Source organism: Triticum urartu, chromosome 7A, assembly GCF_056163025.1.
Source record: "Triticum urartu cultivar PI428250 chromosome 7A, HENAU_Tu73, whole genome shotgun sequence".
In the NCBI taxonomy this organism is placed as follows: Eukaryota; Viridiplantae; Streptophyta; class Magnoliopsida; order Poales; family Poaceae; genus Triticum; species Triticum urartu.
In genome coordinates, this window is record NC_141879.1 from 715,844,366 (window position 1) to 715,856,030 (window position 11,665).

At 58.6% G+C, this 11,665-nt stretch overlaps 1 protein-coding gene and 1 pseudogene across 1 annotated transcript; one reads left to right on the forward strand and one right to left on the reverse strand.

Annotated features, from left to right (window-relative positions):
* The first annotated feature begins 747 nt into the window (after positions 1-747).
* LOC147962094 (uncharacterized) lies at positions 748-1,483 on the forward strand (annotated as a pseudogene).
* Positions 1,484-9,052: 7,569 nt separating this feature from the next.
* LOC147962095 (uncharacterized) lies at positions 9,053-11,072 on the reverse strand. Its single transcript, XM_087534052.1, has 6 exons — positions 10,986-11,072; positions 10,764-10,909; positions 10,074-10,437; positions 9,745-9,936; positions 9,498-9,582; positions 9,053-9,366 (listed from the first exon to the last, which is right to left on the reverse strand). Exons 1-6 carry the CDS (start codon positions 11,070-11,072, stop codon positions 9,053-9,055), a joined length of 1,188 nt encoding a protein of 395 aa, XP_087390178.1.
* Between the last annotated feature and the right edge of the window lie 593 nt (positions 11,073-11,665).

Sequence of the window (11,665 nt, forward strand, 5' to 3'; positions counted from 1 at the left end):
AAGACAGGGCGTGGCTATAGTAAAGCCTGCCACCCCCGAATCCAGGTGCATGCATGGCCACAGTGCACCGTACGGGGCGGCCATCCCCGTCCGGCGCGGCACTATTGCCATGATGATCGTGACGTCACCCACGGGGAGGGGTCAGTACGACCCGTGGGTGGCGGGCCCCCTCGGTCAGGGAGATCCCGAAGGCGGTCAGGCTTCCCACAGTCGGCCAAGGGTATGGCCGCCTTCCAACAGCCGACCAGCTCTCTCCCTCCAAGGAGGTGCTTCATTAAGAAGACAAGAGAAGGTAAGGCTATAGTGATGAGCCGCCTCGCGACGGCACTGTAGCCATGCTTACCACGATAAAGCCATCGTCACCAGGGGCAAGGTAACAGTAACCAGCCCCCGACAAGACCCCCGAGCGGTGGGGCCGGCCTGTCGGCGAAAGGGTCGGCAGCCGGCGGGCCTACCAGTCGGCGGGCCCCACCAGTTGGCGGAGAAGCTGGCGGGCGTAGACACAGACGGCTGGGGCCCACGCCCAGCCGGATTACCATTGTACCCCTTGGGGTAGGTCTATATAAACCCCCCAGGGTTCCCATGCAGAGGGAGATTACTCTTTGGATAGATTTTAGACACCACAAGGAGAAGAGGAGCGGGCTAGCCTGGTCCTCCCTCATCCTTTCACCGAACAGCTCAAGGCGCATTCTGTAGCAACCCACCGAGCTAGTGATCATGCGGAGACCCCGTAGAGCAGCATTAGGGATGTTATCTCCACGGAGAGCTCTGAAGCTGGGTAAGATTCGCCGGCGTGCATGTCTTCGCCTTATCCCGTTTCCAGGCACCGGCGATGTTTTATTGGCTCCCACAATGATAAGCCATCCATTGACATATGTCGCATCAACCACCCGAAATTTGGCGCCCATCGTGGGGCCAGGTGCACCGTCGTCCGGAGACCTGCTCTGGACGGGAACCCTCTTCCTTCCCAACGTGTGTAGCCAGCCTGGCTCGCCCGATGGCGCTTGCCCCGACGCGCTGCAAGACATCGCTGACGCCTACGTGGCGAGCTGCCTCGCCGATTTTCATGGCGAGGCTCGCATCTCTGACGAGCCCGCATCCGACGCGGGCACAGACTGCCCCGAGAGCCACCTCGTTAGCCTCCTCGATCAACTTCACGTCTCCGGCGAGCTTGCCGCGGACTTGGAGTCGGTTGGCTCCACCGACCCGATGCTTGTCGATTCCGACACGGCATCCCTTGACGCCTTCCCCACCAACGTGGTGGTCATCAATGACCCTCTTCCTCAAGCCGACAGCAGCGGCAGTGCCATTACCGAGGTACTGGTTATCAGCCACGGCGCCTCTTCAGGCGAAAACGCCCACGACGCTCTGCGGGCGGCGCTGCATGACTTGTCCGTCCCCGTCCCGGCCGACGCGGACGCCAAGACATTGCAGGCGCGCCGCCTCGCCCTCGTTGCGGAGGGCCAGAGGCTCGCCACCATGAGACGCCTCACCGAGGCTCACCAGCGCGAGGTCGACCGAGCCGCCTTCGGCACGCCGCCTCCCGACGGGCCGAGCCGCGTCGGTATCGTCAAGAAACACGGCGCGGCTATCGTCGACATGCTGGGAGCAGACCGCCCAGTCTATGCCACGCCTCTCGAGAACTTGCGCGCCGCCCAGGCGGCCGCAGACGAGCTGAATGGGCTGGGGCCTGATGAGCTCCCTTACATGACCAAACGCATCCAGCAACTTATCGACGCGGCCACAGAGCGACATGAAGCCGGCGTCCGCGCCGAGAGTCCTCCCACGCGCCGAGTGCACGGCGCGACGTCCCGAACACCGACCGCGGGCAACACCCGCGCGAGAAAAGAAAAGGAGCCGGCTGCCAGCCGCAGCCAGACTCGAATCTCCATCGAGCGTGACGCCGAGGGCCGCCCTCGAGCCATGGAGTGGCGGGGCAGGCGGAGATACCCTACCCCGCCTCCTGTCACGCACCCGACTCTCAGCGGTCGACTGGGTCGCCGCGAAGGAGTCGGCGAGAATGATGCCCACCACCGGATCGTCCGCCTTGCGCGATCCTTTGCCCTGGAAGAAGAAGATGATGTCGGCCCGTCTTGCTTCGGCCCCCGCATCCGCGACAAGCCCTTCCCCAAAGGGTTCCCGCTCCCAAGAGACACGCCCAAGTACAACGGCTCCGTGAAGTCGGAAGATTGGTTGATCGACTACTCCACCGCAGTTAGCATCGCAAACGGCTACAGGCGTGTTGTCGTAAAATATGTGCCCCTCATGCTCCAAGGCACCGCGCGCACCTGGCTTAACAGCCTCAAGCCTTACTGTGTCAACAGCTGGCTAGACTTCATTAAAGCCTTCATACGCAACTTCACCAGCACCTACAAGTGGGCTCCTAAGCCCCGACAGCTCTCCTTGTGCGTCCAAGGGCCCAACGAATCGACTCGCGACTACCTCACGCGGTGGGCCGAGCTCCGCAATTCCTGCGAGGGAGTGCACGAGGTCCAAGCTATAGAGTACTTCACCGCCGGGTGCCGAGAAGGCACCCTCCTCAAGCACCGACTCCTCTGCGACGAGCCGACTACGCTTGACGAGCTACTGGTCATAGCTGATAAATACGCCATGGCCGATTCCTCGATGAAGACCGAGCTCCGAGTGGACTCCTCCGGGAAGGTGCTCGCTCCGAGTCCCAAGACGTCGGCTGGAGAATCCAGCCGACGCCCACACCAGAACGACCACAAGCGCAAGGCTCCCCTGCCGCCTTCCACCAGTCGGCAGGTGGCCATAGTCGAAGACGAACAACCCGAAAGACGGCCCGCACCCAAGAAGCAGAAGGGCGGCAGGTCGTCTTGGCAGCCGGCTTTCTCCTACGAGCAAGCACTTGATGCCCCCTGCAAGTTTCACAGCGGCGCGAAGCCTTCAAACCACACGACCAGAAAATGCCATTGGCTCACTCGGATCTCGTGAGGGGATGGCGCCGCCTCCGTCTACTGGTTAGCCGCCTCCGGCTCCTCCGCAGCCGGCCGCTCGACCATCGGTCGGGGTAGTTCAAGATGAGTACCCCGACGAGCATGCCGCCTACGTCGTCTTCACCAGCCAGCCAGAAGATCGGCGTAACCGGCGCCGAAAACACCAAGAAGTCAACGCAGACGCCTCCAACAACCCAGAATTCACGCACTGGTCAGAAATGCCTATTAGCTGGAGCCGGACAGATCACCCAGAGGTGATGCCGTCTCCCGGCTCCTATGCATTGGTTCTGGATGCCACCCTCGCTACGGAAAGGCGAGCCGCCCGTTTCACCCGTGTGCTGATAGATGGTGGGAGCAGCATCAATATCCTATACCGCGACACCATGGAGAAGCTGAGCATCAAGACAAGGCAGCTCATGCCCAGTAAGACTATGTTCCATGGCATCGTACCCGGCTTGTCCTGCTCCCCAATCGGCAAGATCAAGATAGATGTCCTCTTCGGGGACAAGGATCATTTCCGCCGAGAGGCGGTGTGGTTTGAAGTGGTGGATCTAGAGAGCCCTTATCACGCGTTGCTTGGCCGACCTGCCCTGGCCAAGTTCATGGTTGTACCCCATTACGCCTACCTCAAGATGAAGATACCAAGTTCCAAGGGCATCATCACCATAGCCGGAGACAACAAGAAATCCTCCGAGTGCGCGGCTGCCAGCAGTCGGCTGGCCGAGTCCCTTGTAATTGCTGAAGAGAAGAAGATACTGGACCGAGTCGTGGCCATGACCGGTAAGCAGCTGGCCCTATCCCCCGACCCCAAGGAGTGTGGTGCCCAAGGTTCCTTTCAGCCAACCAAAGAAACAAAGAGGGTACCTCTGGACCCAGATCGCCCAGAAAGGTTTGCCACCATCGGGGCAAACCTGGACAGCAAATAGGAAGGCGGGCTCACCGATTTCCTCCGTGAGAATCAGGACATTTTTGCATGGTCCCCCAAGGACATGCCGGGTGTGCCGAAGGAATTCGCCGAGCACAAGCTACATGTCCGAGAAGGTGCGAAACCAGTCAAACAGCCTCTCTGCCGACTATCGGAGGAGAAGAGAAGGATTGTGGGAGAAGAGATAGCCCGGCTTTTGGCAGCCGGCTTCATTATGGAAGTTTTCTTCCCAGAATGGCTCGCCAACCCGGTCCTCGTGCTGAACAAAAACAACAAGTGGCGCATGTGTATAGACTACACTAGCCTCAACAAGGCTTGCCCCAAAGATCCCTTTGCCTTGCCAAGGATTGATCAAGTAATAGACTCCACAGCCGGATGCGAGCTGTTGAGTTTCTTGGATGCTTACTCAGGCTACGACCATATAAAGTTGGATCCAGCTGACCGCCTGAAAACCGCCTTCATCACACCATTCGGAGCCTTCTGCTACCTGACTATGACATTCGGCTTGAGAAATGCCGGTGCCACTTTTCAGCGTTGCATGCAGAAATGCCTCCTCAATCAGCTCGGCAGAAATGCTCACGTCTATGTAGACGATATTGTGGTGAAGACGGAGAAGCGCGGCACCTTGCTGGAAGACCTCAGAGAAACATTTGAAAACTTGCGCCGATTCCAAATCAAGCTCAACCCCGAGAAATGCTTGTTCGGAGTACCAGCCGGCCAGCTCCTAGGCTTCCTGGTCTCCGAACGCGGCATCGAGTGCAACCCAATAAAGATCAAGGCCATAGAGAGAATTGAGATTCCCACCAAGCTGTGGGATGTCGAGAAGTTCACCGGATGCTTGGCTTCCCTGAACCGCTTCATCAACCGGCTCGGAGAGAAGGCCCTCCCCCTCTACCGACTCATGAAGAAGTCCACTCATTTCGAGTGGAACGACCAGGCGGACCAAGCCTTCCACGAGCTAAAGAAGATGCTGACCACGCCGCCTGTCTTGGCAGCACCGGCTGAAAAGGAGCCCATACTCCTTTACATTGCCGCTACTAGCCGGGTGGTCAGCACTGTCATCGTAGTCCAACGCCCAGAAGAAGGTCGGGCTCAGCCGGTTCAGAGGCCGGTGTATTATTTAAGCGAAGTCTTATCCACCTCAAAGCAGAGCTACCCACACTACCTGAAGATGTGCTATGGTGTGTACTTCCCTGCCAAGAAACTCAAGCCCTATTTTCAAGAGCACCCCATTACGGTCGTATGTACTGCTCCGCTTGCCGAGATCATAGGCAGCCGGGATGCATCCGGCCGAGTGGCCAAATGGGACATTGAGCTGGCCCCCTACACGATCTTCTACCAGCCCTGCACCGTCATTAAGTCCCAGGCATTGGCCAACTTCCTCGTCGATTGGGCCGAAACCCAATAACTGCCACCGACTCCCAACTCCACTCACTGGCGGATGCACTTCGATGGGTCCAAGATGCACACCGACTTGGGAGCCGGCATCGTCCTCACCTCTCCCAAGGGCGACAAGCTCAAGTATACATTGCAAATTCATTTTACCGCCTCCAACAATGTGGCCGAGTATGAGGCGCTCATACGTGGGCTCTGGCTAGCCAAAGAACTCGGCATCCGCCGGATCTTGTGCTATGGCGACTCGGATTTGGTGGTCCAACAAGCATCCGGTGACTAGGACGCCAAAGACGCGAACATGGTGAGCTATCGTTTCCTCGTCCAGCAAATCAGTGGATATTTTGAAGGATGTGAGTTCCTTCATGTACCACGTGCCGACAACATGCAAGCGTATGCCCTGTCACGAGTAGGATCCACCCGACAAGCCATACCAGCCGGCGTTTCTCTCCACCGACTCCTCAAGCCGTCTCCAGAATCTGATTCCATCTTCGTGCCGCCTGACCCCAACGCAGTCGGATACGACTTGGGAAACCAAGCAGGCGGCGCGGGGACTCCAACAGGCGGCCCGGGGACAGCCATAGTCGCACCCGGCCCGGGGAATTCGGAACTCGGCCCGGGGACTACATCAACACAACAGGCGATGGCCGACTCCGACCCCAACTCTTCACTACCCAGCCCACCCGCCCCTATCACAGTGGCAGTCCTGATAATAGAAGAAGTCACAGCTCCATCCTGGGCCTAGCCCATCCTCAACTTCTTAGTAAATAGAGAGCTTCCAACCGATGAGATCTCGACAAGACAAGTTCAACACCGAGCCCGAGCCTACACAATCGTCAACAGAGAGCTTGTTAGGCGCAGCGTCACTGGAGTCTTCCAGCGCCGCGTCGAACCAAAGGAGGGCACAACAATCCTCAGGGACATCCACCAAGGCGAATGCGGCCACCACGCAGCCTCATGATCACTCGTCGCCAAGGCTTTTCGCCACGGATTTTTCTGGCCGACTGCCTTGGAAGACGCCCAGGAAATAGTCAAAAACTGCAAAGGGTGCCAAGTTTTCAGCTCCAAGCAACACCTCCCGGCTTCGGCACTCAAGACCATCCCCCTCACCTGGCCCTTTGCCGTCTGGGGGCTGGACATGGTGAGCCCGTTCAAGACGGCACGCGGCGGCATGACACATCTGCTCGTCACTGTGGACAAATTTACCAAGTGGATTGAAGCGAAGCCGGTCAAAAAGCTGAATGGGCCGACTGCCGTCACATTCATCGCAAATATTATAACCCGGTATGGCCTACCGCATAGCATCATCACCGACAACGGCACAAATTTTGCAAAGGGAGCACTGGCACGTTTCTGCGCAACACGCGGCATCCGGCTGGACCTAGCGTCCGTTGCCCACCCGCAGTCAAACGGCCAGGTCGAGCGAGCAAACAGCCTCATCCTCTCAGGCATCAAGCCCCGACTGGTCGTGCCACTGGAGCGTTCGGTCCGCTGCTGGCTCGACGAGCTACCAGCCGTCCTCTGAAGTTTGCGTACTACCCCAAACAGATCGACCGGCTTCACCCCTTTTTTCCTTGTATATGGTGTCGAGGCCGTCATCCCAACTGACATCGAGTTCGACTCGCCTCGGGTCACCATGTACACGGAGGCGGAAGCCAAGGAAGCACGAGAAGACGGCGTCGACCTGCTGCAAGAGGGCCGGTTGTTAGCTCTTAGTCGGTCCGCCATCTATCAGCAGGGTCTGCGCTGCTACCACAGCTGGAAGGTCAAGCCAAGATCTTTCCAAGAGGGTGACCTTGTGCTCCGGCTGATCCAGCGAACAGCCGGCCAGCACAAGATGGTTATGTTTCCTAACCATGAGAAAAGAGTTGTTATTTGATTAACGGGATCACATCATTAGTTGAATGATCTGATTGACATGACCCATTCCATTAGCTTAGCACCCGATCGTTTAGTAAGTTGCTATTGCTTTCTTCATGACTTATACATGTTCCTATGACTATGAGATTATGCAACTCCCGTATGCCGGAGGAACACTTTGGGTGCTACCAAACGTCACAACGTAACTGGGTGATTATAAAGGAGTACTACAGGTGTCTCCAAAGGTAGATGTTGGGTTGGCGTATTTCGAGATTAGGATTTGTCACTCCGATTGTCGGAGAGGTATCTCTGGGCCCTCTCGGTAATGCACATCACATAAGCCTTGCAAGCATTACAACTAATGAGTTAGTTGCCAGATGATGTATTACGAAACGAGTAAAGAGACTTGCCGGTAACGAGATTGAACTAGGTATTGAGATACCGACGATCGAATCTCGGGCAAGTAACATACCGATGGCAAAGGGAACAACGTATGTTGTTATGTGGTCTGACCGATAAAGATCTTCGTAGAATATGTAGGAGCCAATATGAGCATCTAGGTTCCGCTATTGGTTATTGACCGGAGACGTGTCTCGGTCATGTATACATTGTTCTCGAACCCGTAGGGTCCGCACGCTTAAGGTTTCGATGACAGTTATATTATGAGTTTATGAGTTTTGATGTACCGAAGTTAGTTCAGAGTCCCGGATGTGATCACGGACATGACGAGGAGTCTCGAAATGGTTGAGACATAAAGATTGACATATTGGACGGCTATATTCGGACACCGGAAGTGTTCCAGGTGATTTCGGAGAAAACCGGAGAGCCGGAGGGTTACCGGAACCCCCCGGAGAAGTAATGGGCCATATGGGCCTTAGTGGAGAGAGATAGGGGCAGCCAAAGGTGGGCCGCACCCCTCATCCCCGCCTGGTCCGAATTGGACTAGGAGAGGGGGGGCGGCGCCCCCCTTTCCTTCTCCCTCCCCACCTCTTTCCCCCTCCTAGTAGGAGTCCTACTCCTACTAGGAGGAGGACTCCTCCTTGGCGCGCCATATGGGGCCGGCCGGCCTCCTCCCCTTGATCCTTTATATACGGGGGCAGGGGGCACCCCTAGACACACAAGTTGATCCACGTGATCATATTCTTAGCCGTGTGCGGTGCCCCCTTCCACCATAATCCTCGGTAATATTGTAGCGGTGCTTAGGCGAAGCCCTGCGACGGTAGTACATCAAGATCGTCACCACGCCGTCGTGCTGACGGAACTCTTTCCCGACACTTTGCTGGATCGGAGTCCGGGGATCGTCATCGAGCTGAACGTGTGCTAGAACTCGGAGGTGCCATAGTTTCGGTGCTTGATCGGTCGGGCCGTGAAGACGTACGACTACATCAACCGCGTTGTGCTAACGCTTCCGCTATCGGTCTACAAGGGTACGTAGATCACACTCTTCCCTCGTTGCTATGCATCACCATGATCTTGTGTGTGCGTAGGAAATGTTTTGAAATTACTACGTTCCCCAACAAGTTCAGCCCAGGATACCAAGCCCGGACGAACTCCAGAGCCTGCCCAGCGCCGGAGCGGGCCGCTGACGCCTTCCAAGCCTCGAAGCGGCCGACTACGACCTCCAGCCAGTCGGCGGTCTGACTTGGGGTGCGCGGAATCACCTCGCCAAGCCAGAGAGCGGCCAGCACTTGCGCTCTGGCGCGCTGAAGACGGCGGAGCATGCGATGGGCTGGCTGCAGGCGGGCTTGAAGCCCCAGAAGTTGCTCCTCAAGTGACCGGCTGGCATTCGGCGCAATCTCGGCCCCCGCCTGCCGTCGCGTGTCGCGGTAGGCCTCGATGGCTTGGGTGGCGGCGGCTGAGTAGCCGGGGAAGTAATCTGCGCAAAGAGGAATGCAGCAACACAAAATCAAAAAATGAATCAGATAGTAGAAGGCAGACAAGGAAGCAAAGAAGAAGGCGGCCTACCGTCAATCAAGTCTTCCACCCGGCTGTAGCCTTGGCTCAGCGCCTGCCTCATCTTGGCCCAGTTTGCCGCCTTGGTCTCATACTCAGCTTTGAGGGCGGCCTTGCTGTCCTGCGCGGCCTTCAGGGCCGCCCTGTGGCTCTCCTCCTGGTCGGCCAACCTCTTGGCCAGGCGGTCACGCTCTTGAGCCAGGGCGGTGCACTCGGCTTCCTTGGCACGAAGGGCGGTCTGGGCTCCGCTCAGCTGGCTCCTCAAGTCGGCATTGGCCCCTGCAATATAAAGAAAGAAGTCGTCAGGAAAGGATCTGACCCGACTACTCGGTAGTCGGCCCGAATCTCGGGGACTACACCCAATGGGTGCGTTGACGCGCCCCCACTTAAAAGAAAAACGGAGCGCTTACTCCGACTCTCGGTCAGATCAGTGGCTTTCTGATTCAACTCCTGGGCCTGGGAGTTGAAGGCGGCCACGCGGAGGTTGTGGTACTCCTGCAGAGAAGACAAGGGACGTGAGTAAGAACAAGATGGTAATCAAGCTTTCCAATAAATTCGAAGCCGCCTGCCTCGGAACTCGGGGACTACACCCAGTGGGTGCGCTGACGCGCCCCCGCGGAAGAAATTAAAAGCAATCAAAGGAGCAGGAGGACTCACCCGAATAACTGACCGCGTCGTGATAAACTCCTGGGTGTACTCCTTCAGCGCGGTGGCTTGGGCCTGAAGCCGGCTCCGGACGTCCTGCGCCGCCACATTCAGCACGGCTGTCCCGCCGCCCGGCGTCCACCCGGACGAGCTGTCGCTGGCCGCTTCTAGGTCCTGGGCAGATGAGCCGGCGTCCACGGTCTTCTACGCGTCGGCGCTGAAGTCGCCTTCCCCGCGCGCCGGCGAAGCGGTGACGAGATCACAAGATCCCCTCCCACGGTCGGCTCGCCCCTAGCCGGCCGCACTGGCGGCTCTTCAGGCCGGCCTCCTCGACCCACTACAGTCGGCGGCGATGGCGCCGTCTCCCTCTCCATATCCGGCTGGCCGCGGCCAGCTTCCTCCAACGGGGGCACAGGGGTGTCAGGAGCCGCGGCACGGAGGGGAATGACGAACTGCGGAGGCTGGTTCTGCAGGGCCTCCGCCTCCTTCTCCGCGTCTGCGGCCTCCGCCTGGGCCTTGGCGGCTGCGACGGCTCGCGCCTCCGCCAACTTCTGCTCCGCCTCCCGCTCCTCTCGCGCTTCCCGCGCGTTCCGCTCCGTCGCCTCTAGGAGGTCGGCGTGGGGATCTACCCGGCGCGAGTTTGAAGACCCTCCTACGGTTCCGACTATGGAGGCGGCCGGGACTCGCCCAAGGGGAAGAGGGGCCCTGTTAGATAAATTGAGAAAAATGGTTTGGAAAAATATCAACCGGAGAAGAAGGAAAAAAGAAAGGCATAAAAATAGTGACACTTACGCTGAGACCGCCTGCGGCTGCTTCACCACCTTGCGGAAGCGGACTGCCTTCGCGGCCACCTCGTCCTGCTTGGTCGCCGCCGCGGTACTCTTGGGCTTCTTCGGCCGACTGCCGAAGTGGGTCGACGCGGCCCGGCGGATGGGCCCGCACCATGGTGCTCGGGCGCCGGTCGACGGCGCGCGATGACTTCAGCCTCGTCATCATCTGGCCACTCCTCGAAGCCGGCCCCGAGCCCAGACCCGCCTGCGTCGTTGCCTTCCCCCGCGACGTCGTCCTCCATGGAGGCCGCCCCCAGGTCTGGGTCGTCTACATCGTCCATCGTACGGTCGGGGAGGAACTGGCGTTCCACCCCTGCGGCCCCGGCTGCTGGCGGAAGCATGGGGTTCTGCCAAAGAAATGCCGGCTGGTCAGGAGTCGGCCACCATGAACTCGACAACGAGCAAAGAGGAAGAGAAACTTACCACCGGCGGAGGATTGGCGCGAGAGTAGGGCACCTTGCCATACTGCCACTCCTTGGTGAGCTTGCAGTTCGAGATGTAGTTCACCATGTAAGACACCTTGGTGTGAGGCATCTCCTTGGTGCTTAGCTGGCACGGGTCGAAGCGGCCGCTCATCTGGCAGATCATATGAGGTCGGCCCTAGAGCGGCAGCACCCGGCGCTCCATGAAGGCGGCCACCAGGTCGGCCCCGGACAGACCCTCCGACTGGATCATCACCCGGAGCCGGGCAACGGAGGCGGACCCGCCCGAAGACAGCGACCTGGACCGGAAGGACCATGAAGGCTGCCTCCCAGCCGGCGGGCCGGCTATGTAAGCCGGCAGGTTGACAAAGTCGCCTTAAGGAGCAATATTCTTCAAATAGAAGTAGGACTTCTGCCAGAGCTTCACCGACTGGATCAGTGGGATGAGCGGAAACGGGTTGTTGCCGCTCGCCCTCCGCATAGCGATGAAGGCACCACATGGGGCGGGCACGCCCGCGACGACGGTGCCGAGCTTGCACCAAAAGAACTCTCCCCATAGTTCAAGAGTGGGGAGGACACCGAGAAAACCCTCGCACAGGGTGACGAAGGCCGATAGCAGCATCACCACGTTGGGAGTGAGGTGATGCGGCTGGAGATGATAAAATTCAAGGAACGAGCGGA